Source organism: Pteronotus mesoamericanus, unplaced genomic scaffold (assembly GCF_021234165.1).
Source record: "Pteronotus mesoamericanus isolate MK-2021 breed Mesoamerican mustached bat unplaced genomic scaffold, CSHL_Meso_final contig_134, whole genome shotgun sequence".
In the NCBI taxonomy this organism is placed as follows: domain Eukaryota; kingdom Metazoa; phylum Chordata; class Mammalia; order Chiroptera; family Mormoopidae; genus Pteronotus; species Pteronotus mesoamericanus.
In genome coordinates this window covers 4,609,796-4,631,964 of record NW_026555061.1, presented here as the reverse complement: position 1 = coordinate 4,631,964, position 22,169 = coordinate 4,609,796, and the positions used below count along the sequence as shown (strand labels likewise).

The 22,169-nt window shown below is 45.5% G+C and overlaps 1 protein-coding gene across 8 annotated transcripts in view; it reads left to right on the top strand.

Annotated features, from left to right (window-relative positions):
• Positions 1 to 606: 606 nt before the first annotated feature.
• The window catches only part of MAP3K4 (mitogen-activated protein kinase kinase kinase 4), an 86,176-nt gene continuing 64,613 nt past the window's right edge, over positions 607 to 22,169 (top strand). For all 8 annotated transcript variants that reach the window (XM_054595502.1, XM_054595467.1, XM_054595485.1 and 5 more), the window contains exon 1: positions 607 to 890. In XM_054595502.1, coding sequence (XP_054451477.1) covers positions 760 to 890 — 131 coding nt within the window. In that variant the 5' untranslated portion in view covers positions 607 to 759. The remainder of the gene's footprint in view (positions 891 to 22,169) is intronic.

Here is a 22,169-nt window from a genome sequence, read left to right as displayed (position 1 = left end):
CGGCACGAGCTCCTGGAGGATCGACGCCCCCCACCTGTGACACCGAGGTTACATCACTGCTCTTTTCTGCCCTCTTAATAAGAGGGTAACTTTCATGTTGGGCGTTTCCAGAATCTTTGTTTCAACAGCGTCAAACAACTGAGTTTTCCGTGCATGGTTAAGGGTGCGCTTGCATCAGAGTGGACCCCCAGCCCCAGGACTCACAGGTCCCTCAAAGCCTCCTGGCCCGCGTGGGAGCCGTGAGTGCCCGCGTTCTACCGAACCCTATTTCTGAGGATGGCATCACCCTTGGCGGCGATCCACTTGCTGAAGTTTACAAAGCACTTAAAAGTCATCTATCGCCGCCTCCCTGCGGCCGCGCCGGCGCGCCCGGTGTTCTCCGCGCACGCCCCACGCCGCCACCTGGGGTCCCGCGCGCACAGCCCGTGGCGCACTCGCGGGGGCGAGACCACAGGCCGGGGCGAGCCCCGCCGCCGGCCACCGGAGGCCGCTCTCTCCGCCCCTCCCTCGCTGGCTCCCCCGCTCGTCCACCCCGACGCCCGCCGCCGCCGCCGCCGCCGCCCGGGGAGGCTTGTCCCTCGCCGCCCGCCGTAGCCCGGCGCGGGCCGGTCGCCGTTCCCAAGATGGCCGCGGCGCGAGCGGCCCCTGCGGCGGGCTAGGGGCGGAGGCGGAGCGCGTCACCCCCGCACTCAGGGCCCCGGCCCTCGCGCCAGGCTGCAGCTCCCTGCCCGCCACGGCCATGCGGGGCTCCGCGCACGGATGAGAGAAGCCGCCGCCGCACTGGTTGCCCCGCCCGCCTTCGCCGTCAACCCCGCCGCCGCCATGGAGGAGCCGCCGCCGCCGCCGGAACCCGAGCCCGAGCCGGAGCCCGAGCGCTGCTGCGCGGCGAGGTGAGTGCGGCCGCCGCCAGCCCCGGGGCGAAGCGGGGGCTCGTCTCGGGCCGAGCTCGGTCGGAGGCCGAGGGGGCGTGGGGGCCTCTGCTTCCCGCCAGGTGGCCAGGGCAGCATCCAGGCTCCGGGGCCGGGCCGAGGGGCGGGGTGCCGCGCTGGGACCCGGGGCGCGGCGGCCCGGGCTGCCCAGCGACCCCCGCCCGAGCGCCCAGCCCGGGGGCCTTCTCTGCAGCGCTCCAGCTCGTGGGGAGCGAGGCGGGCCGCGCGGTCCTGTGGGCACCAGGACCCGTCCCCGGCCGCGGGTTTCTGAGCCGGGGCCGCGCCGAAATCGCTCGCATCCGTGCTGAACCCAAACGCTCCCCCTCCGCCCCTTTCCGAGTCGAGAAGTGGACGCCTGTGAAGCCGATGCGCACTGGCTCTCTCCCCGCGGGGCTCTCCTGCCCTCCAGCCCACCCCCTTGGAGTCTGCACACAGGCAGGTGGGGTTCTCTCCGAGGACACTTGGCCGGCCTTCAGTGGAAGCATTGTGCAGATCGTGGCTCACACGTGCACAAAAGTAAAGGCTTGATTTGTCTAAAACTTTGCTACCGCGGGAAGCTTTAAGATGGAACTTTGGCACCTGAAGTATTTGTTGCATTCTCTTCCTTAGGCATGCTATTAATTAGCTCTATGTCCTTTTCTTTTCTTTTCTTTTCTTTTCTTTTTAATTTGGGAGCTCAAACTCCTGCACTGAGAATGCCCCTCTTCTTCTGTGCCTGTGTTTGTGTGTTCAGATGTCCTCTTACCCGTCCTTCGCATCCCCAGTGAACTTGCAGACTGCTGCCCCCTGGCCCCGTGGTGACGACGCTGCCGCAGCTCCCCGGCCTCTTGCTGCCCTGCTCGGCAGTCCAGGAATCAGGCAGCTAGGTGTTCTCTTTCTTTTTCCTGCTGCAAGAAATTTTAAACACATTCCGAAGCTGTAGTTACACAAGAAGACAGGAATCACTTTCTTGCTTTCGTGACCCAGTATTTTTATAGGCTGTTGAAGAATTATTTTCCTTAATTCTAAGACACTTCTGAGACACTTCAGTGACCTTTTAAGGACCAGCTTATCTAAACAGTGGCACATGGTGGAATGGAAATTCTTTTTGTTCCTTTCAAATACATCTGACATTGGTAGAAATTTTGTCAGGAAGTTTATTAAATACATTTGTTAGCGAATGCAGTCTTTGACCATTTTGACTTCCTTAAGTTTTTCTTTAAAAATAATAATGAATACTTTTAAATGCTTAAAATACGCCACTTTCTTTTCCTGACCCATCTCACCCTTATAACAGCCGTATGAGGTAGGTCATGTAATTATGTCTCTGTTACAGACGAGGAAGCTGAGGCGCAGGGGCTGAGTGTCCGGCCCAAGGGTTCACAGCCAGCAGTGAACTCGGGCCAGGGGGCATATTCCATGCCTCTCACCCAGGAGAGGCGTGATTTCACTCCCCAAATGGGCAAATCAGAACGTATGATTCTGGGTAACTATTCCCTGGGATAAAATGGATGTGAGCATTTTTAGGTAAAAGTGAGAGGGGCAGAGGGAGGTGGGACTGTGCCATAAAAAATGACTGTTTCTCCAGTGGCCAAAAGAAACCTGGATTTTTTTCAGCGAGGTTTCTGTCTTTGTTATAATAAAAATAGGTCGGGGTAATGGGCTACATCCAACTTGAAGTGAACAGCAGTGTACAGAACAAGAAGATCTTAGAAATATTTTTCTTAGCAACATTGCAGTTAATTATATGATAGCTAATCTGTAAAACAGATGACTTGGCCAAGCTGTTGTTTTCTCTCTCATGCGCCCTCATTGTCACCAGCACCTCTTCAATACACAGGGCTGACCTCTGACAGACTCACTGTGGGTCGTTAGTAAAGGGTGCTTCAGGGGTTCGGCATCTGTTTATGTGGGTTTCTCCCATTTATGTTTTTAACTATTTTTAAAAAGCTCAACTTGCCCGTTCAAGATGTGCCAGATGCTGTGTTTTAACACATTGGAGACTAATAACGTGTTTGTGCTACCAGGTTGATTGGTTTGGGGATAGATGGAAAATAAAGCTCCGCCTGCCATCTCCGTTCATGTACTTTCTGCCGACGCGCCATCGATCAGGAAGGCTGTCCTAATGCACAGTTTTTGTAGAATGCAGGCCTGCACTTGTTGGCCCCTGAGCTGCTGTGGCAGGTGCCAGCGCAGAACATCTGCTCCGTGCCTGCTGGCGTGAGTGTTATGCAATGACCGAGGAACACAAAACAGGTTGAGAGGCGATAGTGCTCCAGCACAGCGTTTCTGCTTATTGTCAGCCATGGATACTTCTTGGCATTTTTGATAAAAGATCCGTGATAAGGATAGCAGCCGTTCTTGTTGTGATTTAGCTTACAAATAAATATTCCTTATATTTTCTTTTTCAAGTTTCTGGGTCCATTGTAGGACATCCTGAGATTGCAAGGGGAGCTATTAAAACTACTTCGGAAGAACTTATTTTTCTGATTTCTTGAATTTGCACTTGGATATGAAGGCTGATACAAGACTGCTATCTACTGGAACATTTCATTTAAAATATTTATGTTAAAAATAGCCCCATTGTTCTAATTTATTGACCTTGTGAAATATGTTATGTGAACATAAAAATAACTTTTTTTAAACCAGTGACTTTATTTATTCTATATAATACAGTTCTTGTAAGTTCACTCGAAAATCCCGGGTTTCACCACCCTTAGTCTCCTGTCACTCCGAGACGGTTTGATCTTTCTGTCGACTTGACTGTCCCTTTTGAGCCTGCTTGTGTCAGTCCGGGCACCAGATGTCACCTGCTCTCCCTAGGGAAGTGCACCTTGTGGTGTGGCTGCAGACTCCCGCGTTCGTCGGTGGTGGGTGAGGCCCAGGGCCATCGCAGGGCAGATGCCATGGGGGCTGTAGGCCGAGGAGCGGTGACCGGGAAGCAGCAGTGACAGGGCGGCGGAAGCACCCTCGTATTCTGAAGTGGGGACGGCTTGTCCCTCAAGAAGGACTTTGCGGTGCCCTTTAGTTGTCACATTGTTAGAAATTGCTCCTACTTCCTTCACATGTGTTCTCTCGGTGTCTTGTAAATCTTGTTCTGAGCTCTCCTGAATTATGGGGATCTGAGGTCCTGACTGCTTCCTGGATACATCTGCCTTAATAACTTCCTGTTACTTAATTCCTCATTCTTCAATGATTATCTCTTTACTCATAGCGTTCTGTTGCCTACGCCTTCTCATTTCACCAGGTGCTATGTATTCTTTTTTAAAGACACTTTCACGTTGCCAATCAGCAAGTCATTGGAAATTGTTTCTTTAGAGGGAAAATAGGAGAGATGTCAGGAAAGAAGTCTGGCCAGTGAGTGCTGTGGGTCTCTGTCATCTGGCATTTTCCTTGCAGGATAAGGTGAGCAAGGCCCAGGTCCTGTGCTTCATTCAGCCCCTGCTTGACTCTTTCCACCCCTGTAGAAAGCCAGAGTGTAATTAGGAGATTGATCGGTAGGCATGATGCCAGCGAGGAAACTCGGGGCATGCGCCAGTGACTAATGTTAGCACCAGGGGAGCACGCCCCCGCCTCTAGGATGAGTGGCCTTTGGCAGCCTTGCTACCCCCCCCCCATTACTAACTTCCCTCAATTGGCTGGGTTATCGTGTTTTTGTTTTTAATTTTCAGTCTTTCTTTAAATTAGTCTGTGACATACTTTGCTTTTCCTGCTTTCCTTTGAGGTATATTGTATCCTTGTCCCTTAAAGACATTTACGAAATCCTGAGGGGGCAGATCTTTACTAATGGTAAACCTCAGGGGGTTCCCTAGCTGTCCCCACCCCTGGACCCCTCCCCCCAAGAACCTGGCGTAGTTTCTGTGAAAGGTGTGGCAAAGATATCGATGGTTGGTGCTCTTGTAAAATGCTTTTTGACTCTTGTGAATATCGTGTTCAGAAAAGATAGTGATATGTGGTTTTTCTGGATTCAACTCATGAAATTAAATTAAAATTTAGAACCACATTAGAATTCTGTATGGCTATTAAAATTATGTTTTGCATTACTTTGAGTTGTTACTGAAATTGAAATTGATGAGACTGCATATGTTATACAAAGAGAAATTGTTGCCAAATTTTAAATTAACTTAAATTTTCTTTCTTAAAATTTATTTTCAGTGTCTATGAACTATTTGAACGGACTCTATCCAGCTGGTGTTCTTGAATTAAGTAGTTCATCCTGGGTAACACAATTTGTAGATTGGAAACAACAGCAGCAGTAATAAAGGGCTTGCTTTATGGTGGTCTGTGATATTAAGAGCACTATTATTTAGAATTGTAATTGTATTTTCAACTTGTATGCGATGTTAACATACCTTCTCCTTTTTAAGAGGCATTTTTGCAACCACTGCATTTTAGAAAGGGACGCCACTTCTCTGGAAAGTAGGTGTGGTGGGTGCAGCCTTACTCCCCGCAGACCTCATGCTCAGGCGATGGAGTGCAAGTTGTCTTTGAATGCTTGCTCACTACCAGCAGAGGCAGAATGGAACTTTGTTTTTGACCTGAAAGGACATTCATTTGTAATATTTCGCAGACCTCGGTAGAAGTACTAGTCTCATGGAGCATATGGATGCCAAGTGTTTACCAAGTAGAAGGGAAAGTTATTAAGAGTGTATTAGGCATTCTGTCCAGAGCGTTTCGTAAGTGGATTTCATTTTCAGCATAATTTCAGGAGAAATAAACCTGCTTTGGAGAAAAGTGGATACTGAGCCTTAAGGTTGATCTGGTTTGTTGTTTTCGGCGGAGCTTTTCTCCCCCATGTGAGTAGGCTATTTGAGAATAGTGCTGAACTATAGAATGTTCTGAAGAGGATTTATTCGAGGAGAGCTGGTTTAGAAATGTGAAACTGTAGAAATGTCAGCCTTTTTAACCTTTCAGTGGAAATATTTTGGAAGAAAATTTTAATACATGCATTATTTTCATTGTACCATGTAACAATCCTAAAGTTTTTTTTTTTTTTAATGTAGGAACATAAAAATGCAGATACAACTTGGTTTTGTTACAAAATATCTAGAATTGAGTTTTTGAATGTCTAGGTAGTTGGTTCTTGTTCAGATAAGGAATTAATGCAAGTCTTATGGTTGGGAGGACTCCTAACATTCACTTAGTCCTTCAGCCATTGCTCCAAGAGAGACTTCAAAGAGTTGAGAGCTGGGAGGGAAGTTGGAGCTCCGCTGGGCCCCTCCATTTACTTGAGTGACGAGAAGCCGGCCTAGAGAGGCTGCACTTCCCCAAGGCCACAGCTGTGGGCCCAGGCACAGGCTTGCCTTGCCCTCCGGTTGCACTGTCCTCCCCCCAGTTAGGGTCCCAGGCTAACGGTGCTCATCAGCCACCTGACTCCATAGCCCAGCATCTGCTAAGGCCTGTGCGACTGGCTGTGGAATACTGTGTTTTCTGGATTAATTAGACTTAACAGGATAGGGCCGGGATGAAAATCATTTTCAGAGGAGAAAAAGGAACAAAGAAGCCACCTTGAAATGTCCTCAAAGCTCATTGTACACAACTTTTTTCTCCCATAATACCTTTTTAGACTCCTCATTGCTCTTTCCTGTGCTCAGTCTTCAGCTGAAGCAGGCAGGGAGACTGTTGTTTCTATTCTGTGGTGGTGATGTTGAAACGGGCTGTTCTGCGCCCTACCGTGAGACGTGTATTTTATAATAGGATGTATATGCTGCCTAACTGAAGTAGAAGTTTATGAAAGTGTTGACCTTGTCCTATATGATACGCTCTGATAATTCTTGTTCTGTTCTATTAAAAAAATCGTTCATCATGATCTGTTAAATTGATTTAATTACCTACAATGGTTTGCTACTCTCACTTCAAGAAACTTGACTCTTTCAACAATAAAAAATGTGCTAGTGCACTCTGTCCTTTGTCTCTTGGGATCTGGCCGGGAGCAGTCCGAGTGCTTACCCACGAAATGACCCAAGGCGTTTTGAAGAAAGCTAGACAAGGTTAGGCCCAGATACTTCATCCTTGAAAAGGGTCTTATTTTCTGAAGACAAGAGTAAGTCCCTCTTGAGGTGGTTCTCTTAAGAGGTTGCTTGTCCATAAAACACAAGAATTGTAAAGATGAGTTCACATTTTAGGATTAATTTTAGAGTAAAATTGGGATTGGAACATATGAGTACCTTAGGTAGTTTATTCATCTTTCTGTAAAACACTAATGTGTCTTGAAATTTTTTTTTGAATAGAGCAATCCTCAAAAAAGAAAAAAGAAAAAGGAACTCATTCTTCCTTGTTGTGCATGCATGTGTGTGTAATTAACAGTGGTTTTGACTAGCGGTGGGATTTTTTATTGCCTTCTGTGTGTGTACTGTTCTGTGTTTCCTAACTCACTTATCTGAGGAAGTAGGATATTAGAAGTAAAGTAGGGAGAAATACTTCTGGAAACATCAAAAACATTTGCCAAGAAACTTCAACCCCAGAACAGCTTTTACTTTGTGAAAGAAGCTCTTAGAGTTCTCCTTGGCTCTTTGAATATTAGGTGTTATTTAACAGAAAACCAGGGAACGTGTGTGTGTTGATGTATGATCACTAAAAAGGGGTCGCCATTAGCCTGACTCGGTGAGTGAAATGTAAAAACTCCACCTTAGTTATGCTGACCGGTAGTTAGTTGTGACTCACTGCTTCATCCCATTTGCCCATCAAACCTCCCGTCGCCCCTCTGGTTCATGGGACGACACGCCAGCGCCCTGAGGCGAGCTGGCGAGGGCTGCAGGCTCGGCCTTCCGTTGAGGGCGTCCCACATGTCAGGCAGCGCTAAGCCAAGACCGTGGGGCCCCAGTGGTGGATGAAATAGACGTGGGCCCTGCTTCGTTACCAGGCAAACCCTCCGAGAGCCTTGGGGAGGCTCAGGGAGCTTCTGAGTTGACCTCCTTACCCTCAGATCAAGCGAGAATGAGGGGGCCATGTGTTTCTGTTACGAAGTTGCATTAGTGAGGAGACTGTACTGCATCCCTACACAAGTTTGCCACTCCCGGGTGGCCCGTTTTGCGGCTGCTTTAAGCCTGAGACCTGCGGAACCCCTTGCCTGGTAGGACTTGGAGTCTCCGCCCACACGGAACGTCCTCCCAGAGCCCGAGCCGGCGGGCGTCCTGCCTTGTGTCGCTGGGGTCCAGCGTGTCAGCGGGCCGTCCGTCCTTCTCGGTTGGAGCCATTCCAGATGGCACGTACCTTGTGACCATAGCCCTACCCCCCAGGCAGGTTCTGGTTTCTGTTATATGTAAGTGTAATGTAAAACATGCCCTGCCTTCAAGGAAGTTACAGTCTCGTTAAGGAGAAGAGAGAGCAGGTAATGGAAACTCCCTAATCCATGATCCGGTGAATCGCTGATAAATGTGCACCTGTCATCTACCTGTGTGCCGTCATTCGAATGGCATAGCATGTTTTATACAGTGGTTACAATGACCTTGTGGAATAGATGTGCATTTTTCAGAAGAAAAAGTGAGCCATTAAGAGCTGTTTGTGTTGAGAACACCTGGAGCCAGGACTCTCGGATCGGCCGTCTTTCAGAGTCTGTGGCGCTCTGCTCTGCGAGCCGCCTCCGTGGGTGTGAACGTGAAAGGCGGCGGTGAAGTCTTTCCTCAGTAGCAGTTTGGGCCAAGGTGGGCATGATGCGTTCATTATCTGAACAGATTGTGAGCAGTTGCCGTGTTAGTGAAAATGTTAAACTTCGTTTACGGTGGCTCCATCATATTTCATTTTATGGTTATACTAGAGACCATTTAAGTTATTCCCAGTTTCTTACTGTTCTAGTTAGCACCGCAGTGAACCTTTTGGTACACAGCTCTGGCTGTTCTTGCTGCTCTTGTAAAATCATTTCCTGAGCATAGAATTAGAAAGGAGTCTTATTATCTATTGTTAAACATTTCCTTCTGGAAAGATTGTACAAATGTATAGGCTGCAAATAATACTTACCTTGCTATATATTGTCTTTCGAGCTCTGAGCGTTACAAAGAGTCTTTGCAAACTTAACAGGCAGGACAGGGTTACCTTGCTCTGAGTGTCTGGTTATTAGCATGGGGGACCGTTTTCATGGAACACTGCCGTGGCTCACGTATACTGTGAGCTATAAAGGGGCTTGTAATATGGGCTTTATATATGTATACATCACTGTGAAAATTTTTCTAGTAGCCATGCGTATAGTAGGCAGTAAATAAGTATCAGTTGATGGAATTAATGAGTTAATCCAGTGAATTATCACTGACATGACAAATAATTTTACTATTTCTTGGCACCTTTTCCTTTGTATTTTCTCTCTTTTTGCTTCTGTTTTTCTGAGAATTACTGAAGTAATGAAAGACAAAGAAGTACCCTTTCTTTTGGGCTTTGTATGTAAGACTTCTCCTTCTTTTTGCCGTACTGGGTGCTACATCTTACATACCTGATAAGAGCTTTCCTTCTGGAACTGGTATTTGAACAAGAGCTAATGTGGAACCTGTTTTAATCCCTGTTTCCCTTTGTTTTACTGGAACTAGGATTGCCTTCCTTTTCAGTCCTTTCTGTTTGCTAGTGCTTTTTCCAGTTTTTTAAGAATTTGAGATACCACTTCACACCGGTCGGAATGGCCATCATAAAGAAATCAACAAACAACCGGTGCTGGCGAGGTTGCGGAGAAAAGGGAACCCCAGTGCACTGTTGGTGGGAATGTAGACTGGTGCAGCCACTGTGGAAAATTGTGGAATTTCCTCAAAAAGCGAAAACTGGAACTGCCTTTTGACCCAGCAATCCCACTGCTGATATTGTACCCTAAGAATCCCGAAACACCCATTCAAAAGGACCTCTGCACCCCAGTGTCATAGTTGCACAATTTATAACAGCCAAGTCCTGGAAACAGCCTGAGTGTCCATCAGTAAATGAGTGGACCAGAAAGCTATCTATGTGACATTTACACAATGGAATACTATGCAGCAGAAAGAAAGAAAGAGCTACTGTCCTTCATGATGGCATGGATGGAACTGGAGAGCATTATGCAAAGTGAAATAAGCCAGGTGGTGAAAGACAAATACCACATGATCTCACCTATAAGCGGAACCTAACCAGCAAAGCAAACAGGCAAGGACAGTATGATCAGCAACATTGAAAGCAAGAAGGAACAGGGACAGAGGGAGGAGGGTAGCATGAAGCGGAAGGGGAAGGGGAAGGGTCAGATCAAGGACCCGGCGTGAAGGACATGCGGACCAAGCCAAGGTGGGGAAGGATTGACGGGGGGAGACGGGGGGTGGATGGGACAGGGGAGAGTGGTGGTGGGTAAATGGATACAAATGTATTGGAACAATAAAAAAAATACTACTAAAAAAAGTAAAATTGGTAGTTATGGTATACCCATGAGGATGTAAAGTATGGTATATAGAATATAGTCAGTAATAAAAAAAGAATTTGAATAATAGATGATTAAAATGAGTTAATTTGATTATTGATAAATCTGTACCACAGTTCCCCAAATTTATTGCTATTCACAATTTCTTCAAGAAATGAACAGGGGAGGTAGCCTGTTTCTGTATTATGGTGCTAAGCGCTTGTGCCAACCTCAGAGAACATGTATGAGGTCTGTCCAGAAGGTATCCAGCCATGTCCTGTGAAAAATGGAGACATTTATTAAAGAACATACAGGAAACACTGTATTTAGGACAGCGACGCCTCAGTCCTCTTCAAAGCAGGCGCCTTGGGACCTCACACAGGCCTCCCAGTCGCCATCCGCTGCCCTGTTGTAGTTCCCTGAATCTCATCCATGGTCTGACATCTCTTCCCTTTCAAAGGTGGTTTTAGTTTTGGGAAAAGGCTAGAAGTCGCAGGGCGCCACATCTGGGCTGTAGTGGGGCTGACTCACCTGGGGGATTTGATGTTTTGCCACAAAACTGCACGAGACGTGATGTGTGAGTGGTCACATTGTTGTGCTGAAGCTGCCAATCACCAGTTGCCCACAGCTGCGCCTTCTGAATCATCTGAATAGTTTCCAGAGAGGAATGTTCAAGCTCAGTGCAAAATCGGATGCAGATTCGTTGCTCTCCTCACTCAGCCATTTTGAATGCAACGGCCACACAGTGCATTGCTCGTTCAGTGGCATCTACTGCCCCCACTGACTAGCACAGTGAAGTTGTCATTGTTCACTCATGTGCATTCCAGTCTGCTCTCCTTGGCTGCCAGGTTGCATTGATGTAGCACAAACTGTTCTTATATTAACCATGGCTGGACTTTTTCCCGACAGATCTCGTATATTTGAATTCCAGGCTAACAAAACCATTGCATTTTTAGGATATCTGAAAGTAGGGACCTTGCCTGTAGTTATGTATTTTTTAAAAATAGGTTTCTGCACATCAGGAGGTCCTGGTTTATAATAGGATATCCACTCAAAAAAGAAAAAAGAAAAGAAGAAAGAAAATAGTTTTACTAACTTATAATTTATACCAAAATTCACCCATTTTCAGTGTCTGGATCAGTTGTCTCAGTGTATTGACAGGTTTATGCATCCATCAGCACAGTCAATTTTAGGACATTTTAGTCAACTCCAAAAAGAAACCCTGTAGCCTTCACTTATTGCTCACCCAACCCCCATCCATCCAGTCCTAAGCAACCATTAATTTTCTGTCTAGTCTTCCTTTTTAAAAGTATTTATTTATTTATTTTTAGAGAGGGGAAGGGAGGGAGAAAGAGAGGGAGAGAAGCATCGATGTGTGGTTGCATTTCGTGCGTCCCCTGCTGGGGACCTGGCCCACAACCCAGACATGTGCCCTGCACTGGACATCGGGCAGGAGACCCCTTGGTTCACAGGTCGGTACTCAATCCATTGAGCCACACCAGCCAGGGCAATCCTTAACATTAAATATAAATTGAATCATATAATATGTGGTCTTTGTGACTAACTTCTTTTAATTAGCATGATGTTTTCAAGTCTCCTCCATACTGTACCATGTATCGGTACTTCATTCTTTTATATGGCTGAATAATAGCACATTTGATGGATAAACCACGTTTTGTTCCTCCATTTCTCGCTTGGTACATTGGGTTGTTTCCACCTTGTGGCTGCTGTGAGTAATGCTGCTATAACCATCAGTGTACAAGCCTTTGTGTGGACGTGTGCTGTCCTCTTCCGACGCGCACCTGGGAGGATAATTGCTGGATCATACATATTTTTCATTGGGCTGCACCGTTTGACATTCCCACCAACCGTGTGCGAGAGTCCTGATTTCTCCACGTTCTTGCCTGTGATTGTTACTACCTGACTTTTTGATTATAATCATCCTAATGGCTGTCAAGTGCTCTCTCATGGTTTCAGTTTGCATTTTCCTAATGATGGTGAGCATCTTTTCAGGTGCTTATTGGCCATTTGTGTATCTTCTTTAGAGAGGTATCTATTCAAATCCTTTCTCCATTTTTAATTGGGTTATTTTTCTTTTTGTTATTAAATTGTGAGAGTTCTTTGTAAATTCTTGATAAAAGTCCCTTATTGTATATACTCATATGATTTGCAAATATTTTCTCTCATTCTAAGACTCCATTGCCAACTCTGAAGTCCTACAGATTTACCCATTTTATCCTAATAATTTTATACTTTTAGGTCTTTCATCTATTTTGAGCTAACTTTTGTATATGGTATGAATTAAGGAGCCAACTGCTTTCCTTTGCACGTGTCTATGTAGTCACCCCAGTACCATTTGTTGAAAAGACTCTTTTCCCATTGAGTGGTCTTGGCACCCTTATTGAGAATCAGTTGACTATAGACATAGATTTATGTCTGGACTCTCAGTTCTAGTGCGCTGGTCTGTATATGGGTCGTATGCCACGGACATCCTGTTTTGATTGCTGTGGCTTTGTAGTGATCAAAAGCAGCAGTTAATGGGGAAGGTGAATCCTCCAGCTTTAGTCTCTTCCAGGACTGTTTTCGTTGCCTTTGTCTTTTAATGCCTTGTATACTTGTGCCTAGAATAGTGTTTAGCGCATAGTTGCTTTTAGTAAATATTTACTGTAAGAATTGAGCTCCAATTTTGGTGGTAAATTGGTGTCTCTAAAAGAAGAGTTTTCCAGCTGCATCTAACACTTTTTCAGTATTTTGAGGGTCCTTCTTATTTCTGTTCCTGTTAAATCAGAGTTTCCAGTAACGAGATCCTAGGGTTTCACGGAGTGGGGTGCTCTGTGGAGGGTCTGGTGTGTGCTGCCCCTGGAATCACAGGGAAAGGAGAACGTTGGCAGAAGAATTGGTGACTAACACGCACACCGTTAAGCTATAAAGAAATGTTTAGGCTCAGCCTAGTTAGAATTATTCTATAGATGAGGGATATATTTGTATAATTAAATACAAGCTTTCAGAAATTGAGAGGCTTCCTGTCATAATGTGTTAACGATTTTGTTGGCTGTTCCTAGCCAAGCCAGAAAAATTCAGTGGCATTTTGTTCGTGTTCATGATTTTTTCCCTCCTCAGCAGCAGAGATTAGAGTGGAACTATGTGGAGTTTCTACGACGAGCACATGAGGAACTGCCCGAAGTGTTAACTTGTTTAGTCGTCTGGTACCACCTATAGTTGAAAAGTATGTCATTTTTGATATATTTGGAAATTTAAGTGGCATCAGTTATATCTGTTAAATCCTAAGTTTTAGATCTTTCCTATTCCTTAAAAATTTGCTTCACAAAGGATCTTTCTGGTTTTAACATAAATTAGGAACTGGGGCCCAGAGAGGTTAAGTTCCTACAAAATAAATGGGTTGGATTCTACTATCTGCAAAGATTTTAACTTCTAAAATGAGAGGATGTTTAGCTTTTTATAGTTATCTTTGTTTTTAAACAAAATTTTTCCTCTCCTTAATTCTCTAAAGAAATCGGTATATGATCCTGTTATAAAGTAGATACATTGTGGAGTTTGTCACTTTGAAAGTCAAGTCTTGTTTTTCTGATATATAGTAGAATAGATAGTGTATCATTTCATTGTAACACTAAAAAATTCACAGAGCAATATTTTAGAAAAAATTTTAAGTGTTTCTTCGTGGCATACTATAAGCTATTTTTGTTGATATTTGGAGTAACCTTAGATGTAGATCGACTGTTTACAGCCATTGGACAGCAGGCCGTGCGTGGCTAAGACATCATCCCTGAGACATGGTAACCGACGGGGCCCTGCCGGGGAGCCCGCTCCAGGCCACGGTGCGGGCAGGGGTCCCAGGCGAGCCCGCGTGGCCTTGCTGAACTGAGGAGGCAGACGGAGTTTAGGGAGGCAGTCGGAAGTGGAGGGCAGAGCTTTGGAGAGGAAGCAATGCTACAGAAAAAGAGCCGGACGTCTGCCTAAGGCCCCCACGAGTCTTTAAACGCAGCACGCACTTGCACAGGATAGGAAGTCCACAAGGTTCAGCCAAGAGCCGCTGGGGACCAGTGTAGCGAAAGGTCCCAGAGCCCACGGGGGGCTGAGAGGCATCTGAGTTCCCAGCAGTTCAAGTGGAGAGTCTTTGTTGTGCTGGCCACTTTGGCCATTCAGTGTTTGGAAGGCTCCCATGTGAGTGGCGGGGCTGAACCGTTCCCTGTAGTGAAAGGCATGTCTGGGATTGCCCTGACCAAGCTTGGAAACAAGTCTTGAAAGTATAAAATGGAGCTGGAAATAATTTAACAGCCTGCAAAAAACAAAGTCTACTTCTTAAAAGAAGACTGTGATATCTGGATAATCAGCAAAGAGAACATAATGTCCAACGTCTAGTCACAAATTACTAGATGTGCCAATGAGCAGGAAGAGATGACCCCATAACCAGGGGAAAATCAGTCACTAGAAACACCCCAGAAATGTAAAAAATGTTGAAGTAGAAGAAAGAATGGTTAAAATAGTTAGAGTTATATTCAGGTATTTAAAGGACAACAGGAACATTGGAGAAAAATTAAAGGATGTAAAAAATTGAACTTCTGAAAATGAAAAATACAATATCTAAAATGACAAATTCATTGGGTGGGATTATCAACAGAGTAGATGCTGCAGGAAAAAAATGATGGAACTTGTGGACACAGCAATGGGAACTACGCCAGATGTTGTCCAGAGAGTGAGTACTCAGGCCAGACAAGAACGTGCAGGGATCGTGTGGTGTAATATCAGACTATATGCGTGTAACTGGAGTTCCTGAAAGAAGGGAGAAACGGAAAAAATATTTTACGAAATAATTGCTGTCAATGTTTCAAATTTGATGAACACCATGAACCCGTAGATTCAAAAGTTTGGTGAGGATAAAGAAACATAAAGAAAAACATCACTGGAAAAATTATGCCAAAATCTCATTCTTTTTTTCCTGCCTTGTGATCAGTCTCATAAATAACTTCATTCTTGTAATGTTTCTGTCTTCGTTTCCACACCTCTAGAATTGTATTATATGAACCCGCCCCCCTTTCTCTGATCCACCAAACCTTTGTGTTCTGTGTTTGCTTAAAGTCTTTCTTCCCAAAAGGCTTTGCCTTCATCATATTTAGTTACAGCCTTGATTATGAACCATTTAAGGATTTTTTTCTAATTATTCCCAGATTAATCATATTGCTAAATTAAGTGTCAGTGTATTTTAATTAACCGTTTTACAGGGAGCATGGAGGACGGTCTCATTCCAGCATAAAACCAGCAGTGTATCACACAAGATTGAAAATCGCTGTCTCATTTGGTTAACTTCTTGACAGTTAGGTGATTTTTAAAAGTCGGTTTTGTGTAAAGCTGGTATGTGTGGTTGGGAGGGGCGTTGTCTCTGTACTTGGCTGGTGTGGACATGATCTTGTGGCTTGAGCGTTGATTCTGAATTGGTTATGTATCGGACACATTGATCCTTTGCGTGTCTAATATGTCAGGATGAGATATTTTGAAAAAAGAATCCTGCCGAATGTGTGGTAAATAGTATTAGGTCAGTGCTTCTTAACCTTTTTTGGGCCATAGACTGACTGCATTTGAGAGTCAGATGAAAATAAAACTATGGGGTTTTAACTCTGAAAAATGCACACGATAAAAATTTACATTCGGTTTCAGGAGACTCAGAGTTCCCATGATTGAGGCAGAAAGTAATATAGTTTTCTTGTTCCCGATATTTCATACGTGGTGCGTTTAATCATATCCTGGGTGACGCCTCTGAAGCTGTGCGTGCTGTCACGTTTGGAAGGCCCGGGATGCTGGGCCCCGCCTTTCCAGCAGGTTTCACGTGGCCTGACGGCCTCAACTGCAGACACCAGTGACGTGCTCCCCGGTGAAGGCAACTGTAACGTTGAACATAGGAGCTCTTTATTTTTTCTGCTAAAATATTTTTAGGTCCACTTAAATATTTTCCCAGTTTATTTGGTTTTTAATGAGAAGAAAGTTAAATTTTTTATGAGACAAACTTTACTTGTGTGTATCTTTAATTACATCTTTGATGTTGGGTAGTGGTTTCCTCTTAGGTGTTGACTTGCCATTTTTAAGGATTTCATACTCCCAAAGGCATTGTTCCTCTCCAGTGAAAAGTTCTTTTTCCTCTGTTGGCTTCTGGCAGGTGAATGTGTCTTGCTTGCGTGACTAGTATAGGCAAAAGGGCTGTTTCCGTTGATAGTTGGGAAACCTTGCATATGAAAAAGTCAAAGGAGTGGTACGAGATGGTGTGTATCCATGTGCCTGTCTGCAGGTGTCAGGGGATGTGGTAGATACTTCAGAGAGAAAGCCAGGCGCACCCCGTCCCTCCCCTACGCACTGCCCTTCTGGCTGCCCCTTGGTGTCAAGGTGAAGGGCGCTGCCCAGCCTGGGGACTGCCGGCCTGTGCACTCTGGTCACCTGGCCTGTCAGTTTGTCCTGAGCCTTGCCATCCTTTCTCAGATCCTTGCTACATGCTGTTCTTTCTCTCTCAGCCGCCACCCCGCTCCCCCCCCCCCCCCGTCCTGGTCAGGGCTTTTGGAGCTTTGAGGAAGCCTCTAAATGTCCTTCTTGGGGGAAGGGGCTGTTACCAGCCTCTGCTGCCCGATGCTCGAGGCTGGGTCCCGTCTGCCCACTGGTGTGCTTTGTAGTTGTCCTTCGTAGCATCTTTCAGAACTGTCCTTTAATGACTTGCTTCTGATGCTTTGGCAACCTAGTGCTTTCTGTAGCGGGAGGTCTCAGCCCCTGCACAGCCCTTGCCTGGCAGGGCCACTGTCTAAGGATGTGAAGCCCGGCCCGGCCTGCTCCTGGGATGCTCTGCCCAAGGCGCGGCACACGGGCGTTCCAGAGAAGGCAGGTGTGGTTCTCGGGCTCAGTGGGGAAGGTAAGTAGCTACCTGAGGAGAGAGGGCTTGAGGTCGACCTTTTATTTGCTACTCAGAAATAAACGAGCCATACAAAACTCTTACTTTTTTTCTCATTTCAATTATAACCAAGCCAGGTCTCCCTACGCCTGGTTTAGTTAGACTCAGAGTCTTACCTAGGCTGCCCCTGTGTTTGTAGGTGAGGGAGTCTGGACTTAGAGTGGTTAAAAGGCTTCACTGGAGGTGTGCTCCCTATGCTGAGCAGAGAACTAGATCTCTGAACTGTCCCCTCTCTGCTTTTCCCCCAGCTGGCAGGGACCTCATTCCACAGGGATGAGTAACACTTCCTTGCTCCCTGAGGGGGTTCAGGAGGCAGCGTCCCAGATGTAGGAGAGCGAGGTCAGGGGGCCCTGGGCCTGGGGTTTGTCCGGGGCTCCAGTTGCGCCTGACACTCACCAGCAGGGCACCCAGCCTCCTGTCACACCCTTTTTTGTATTCTGTAATGTAGGGATTGTGATGGTGCCTGTGGGGGTTGCTGGGAAAATTAAGAGGGATAACTTTTGCAAAGTGCCTGAGTATCTTGTATGTAATAATAGGTATTTGACAACGAAGACCTCTCATAATAAGTGAAATTGGCCTTCTGGGCAAAGAATCCTTTCCTAAAATTGTGGCATAAGGCCCTGCCAAAGATTAAATGAGATTATGTGTGATGTGTAGCGTAGGGCCTGGCAGATGGTCAGCACTATTATGGGTTACAAATTATACAGCTGATTAGAAACATAAGTAGAAACCTGGTGTGTATCCCAGTTTTGGAAGCCACTATTTTAAATGGCATTTCCTCACCTACCAGTTAAAAAAAACTTTTAAAACCATAATCATCAGTTATTGTCATAAAGAATTATTTAATTTTATAATTAATATTACATTTAGTCCTGGCTCTCAGTCGTTTATACTTGTAGAGTAACACCAATTGATTCAACATTGTCATGGAACTATTCCATATAATGCCACTAAATTAATTCTTAAGATACACTTTCAGCGTCAGACCAGCTTGGATCCGGACAGCTGTCCGGCTTGCGTGGCCGCCCCGGACCCCGGGTGCTGAACCTGGCTGTGAGCGTTTGTCACAGCCAGTGAAGCGGGGGTGATGCATTGTTATTTCCTGATCGCTGCTTTACTCAGATTTTCGTCATTTTCCCCTAGAGTTCTTTTCCTGTTCCCAGATCCCACCCAGGATGCCACATTACATTGAGTCACCGTGTCTCCTTAGCTGCCCCTGGGCTGTTGCTGAGACTTTGTTTGTTTTTGGTGACTTGAACAGTTGTAAAGAGCACTGGTGAGGTGTTTTGTACCATGTTCCTCAGCCTGGGTTTGCCTGCTGTGTTTAGCTTGGTTTGACTGGAGTTGCGGCTTTTGGGAGGATGACCGCAGAGATAACGCGTCCTCGGGACCACCGAGGGGCACAGGCCCTCAGTGTGAGTCATCACCGGTGATGCTCCTGGCGACCGATGGCTGCGGAGGGTGTGTGTCGGGGTTCTCCACTGTCAGGTTACTTTTTTCCTCTCCCTTTCCACACCCTCCGCTTTGAAACTAAGTCCTGAAAGGCGCAGCCCCCACTGAGGTGGGCGTGGGGGAGCTAATCACCGCCACCTCCAGAGGGAACTGTCGGCAGGAGTGACTGGGACTGTTTCTGTGCAGGAGGCTGGTCTCCCTTATTTATTTGGTGATTGATTTTCCACATGCACCTCTGGAACCAGGGTTATGATCCAGGGCCGTGTCATTTACTTCGTTGCCCAAATCGCTGTTGCCCAACGGGAGCTCTGCCCGCGTGCTCCTACACACTCCCATTGGTTTGTTTCCGGGGGTATTTTTTTTGGAGCAGTTCCTCGCTCGCTGGCACTACAGGATGCCCTGGGCCCCTGTTACATCCTTTCTGCCCCGGTGCTGGAGTCAGTCAGCCGTTTCTCCAGGGAGGCCTGGCTCCTCCCTGGAGCCTGGCGGTGGAAGCCGAGCTCTCATTCCCAGGTGAAGGAGCTCTTCGGTGCTGACGTCTGAGCCGGGGTGAGAACCACTGTCCACGCTGCCCTGATGTAGGGCGGCGTGTTGTTCCCACTTGGCTTTCTATATTCTTGTGCATGTGTTTCCTAGGTTCACCCTCCTAGCAGGTAGACTTCGTCTTTTGAATGCATGTGTGTGTCATAGGGTAGACTTTAGGTTCATTATTTTAAAAATCCAAATTAGGAAAAAGGGTAACAGGTGCTAAGGAGATTCGGAGAGCTCCTGTGTTTGCTACAGAAAGTGGCTCTTCAGTTACTTGATTTCTAATAATGATAGGAAAGTAATTTATGATGTAAAGTGTTTTTCTTCCCACACATAAATTCTAATTAGAACAAGGGAATTAAAAAATGTTCTCATTTGTAAGAAGGGTAGGTAGAGGGAGGTCAGAATTTTTTTTCACTACTTCTGAAGTTTTAAACATTTTTCTTGTTTCTTTTTAAACTCTTTAATGTTGCGTATGCACTTGGTGTAGTGTAAGACCCTTTATAGTTCCAAATTCCGAATTTCTCTGCCTTAAACAGCCATAGTTGTTTTTAGGTAAGCCTCAAACAACCTTTTAAGTGAATCTTCACTTTTATGTTGCTTCTTTCTTAAGTATTTTTTGTTGTTGTTGGCATTTCATTGCAAAATGTATCCACAGTGAGACCAGAGTGGTGCTTATCTTTCCCTTCTTGCATTGAAAGGACATCCTCCCACCTGTGCACGCTGCATTGCTGCACCTGTGCAACCAGGTGCACCTAGGAAGGGCTTTTATTCTGTTCTGATGGTCTCTTGCTAATCTGTTACACATATGACCTAGGACTGACTTGCAAAGCTTTGGGTCAAGATACACAATTTTTTGAAAATATAAGGTCTAGTAAAAATAAGAAAGCACACATGAAAAATGTCTTAGATTTTGTCTATATGTTTTTAAGTCCTCACCTCTTTGCAGGAAAATTGCAGAAATAACAGAAGTAATCATTTGTCTTCTATCTGTAACATGACTCACATGTATTTAAACACCCAAAGCCTTTATCCTCCTCTCTCTTTTTGCTTTAGTTCTTTTTGGTTCATCAAAAGTGACAAATAATTTGAAGTCTTTAAAACATTTTGATAAATTTATTTTTATAATTTTAGGCTTATTTTCTGAAAACTTTAATCTGAAAATATTTTATAAACAGCTTATAATTGTTTTTATTTCTAACGATGTGTAAAATTTCTCCATCAGAGGTCATTTTTCTTTATGTGTTTATTGGTTTTCTATCTTTTGTGTTCTTTGTGTTCTTAGAACTGAAAAAGTGTATTTTGTATAAACCTGTGAGCAAAGTAAATGGCTTCTGCCGGAACATCTAAGCCAGGCAGGTCTTGTCCACTGGCGGGCCTGCTGCTTCGCCTGGGAAACGCCCAGTGGGTGTGCCCAGCGTCAAGAGCACATGTGGCTGTGAGGCCACTCTCCAGGATGCCTGTGATTCTCTGTTCCCGCCAGTTGACCTGTATGCTTATCAAGAGTTGCTAGTGTGTTCCTAGGTCTGTTTAGATCTCTTGTACATTTTAGTGGTAATTGCATAATTGAGTACACTATTCCACAATTATATGACATGTTCATGCAAAAGAGACTCGTAGTTTCTATATAAACTGCTTTGGAAAATCTAAAGATAGGTCACAAAAAGAAAATTGCCATCAAGTTAGGTATAGAAGACAACCGTTAAAGTTTAGGAAGAAACACCATAAAAATCCTGAAAGAGTGCTCCACAAAAGTCTTTAAATTCTTGTTGTATTTTAAAGAGAGTAGACGTTGCAGATGCCGCTCCTTGGTTGTGGTGCGTGTGACAAAGTTGACCTGCGATTTCTTCCAGGGGCTCACACTACAAGGCAAGGCCGTGGCCATTATCAGAGTAATGGTGGATTAAAGCCCATTCATGGTCTCGAAGGGAAAATAAAATGTTTAGTTGTGTGTGTGTGTTGCATATCTGTTACAATTTAACAAGCCATCCTAAAGCTTCATGGCTTAAAACAAAAACCATTATCTGTTGTGGTATTGAGTGGTCCTTCTGCGTCTCAGGGTGTTGACTTGGGCTCAGGGACAGCTGGGAGGTCCAAAATAGCCTCACCGACCAGCTAGCAAGTCGGAGCTGGCTGTCAGCTGGGAGCTCAGCAGGGCTTGGGTGCTCCGGGCTCTCCTTCCCACAGCCTCCCCTCCGGGCTGGCTGGGCTTCGACGGCCACGGCCGCCTCAGGTGGTCGGACTTCTGACGTGGTGGCCAGTTTCCTCTGGAGTACAAAGGTGGCCTTCTTACGGCTAAGGCCCGGCTGGCCCAGAGTCACTTCTGCCGCATTCCATTGGTTAAAGGAGGTCGCAGCGTGACCCTGGATTCAAGAGTAGGTGATTCTACAACGGGTGTGAATCATGGGAAGCCTGGCTCATGGAGGCTGCCAGAGGGACAGCCACCACAGATGTTCCAGTTTTTGTGTTTGCATGGCTCATTTTTAATGCTTTTAGTATATATTTAAAATTAACTCACTAACTACAAGTCCTAGTGACTTTTGATAAAGAGGCTTCTAATAAAGGAAAGTGTTTGCAAGCAAACTTGTAATACTTTGATTAAAACTTGTATCCTTACTGATAAGCATGGGAACACAGGGATTTCAGCCTGTGTTACTCTGATTCCAAAATCATTATTCCTCGCTCCACACGTCATCTGGTCAGCTGGCACCTAAGGCTGCAGTATCACTTAACTTTGTTCTTGGAAATAAACAATCTTTGATTCTTGTAGCCTTTAAAAATTACATTCCTCAGATAATAGAGTACAATTGTATTTTAATAGAATTTGGACAATGATTAAGCCTAACATAGCGAAGATAAATTATTTACCTCACTGATTTGTTCCGCAGGTTGTTACTGGGCACATAACCTGCACCAGGCGTTGTTCTTGGCTCTGGAGAGGCTGTGCCCTGGGCTTCACATCTGTTTGGGATAGTTTCTCATTCACTTTCATCGGAAA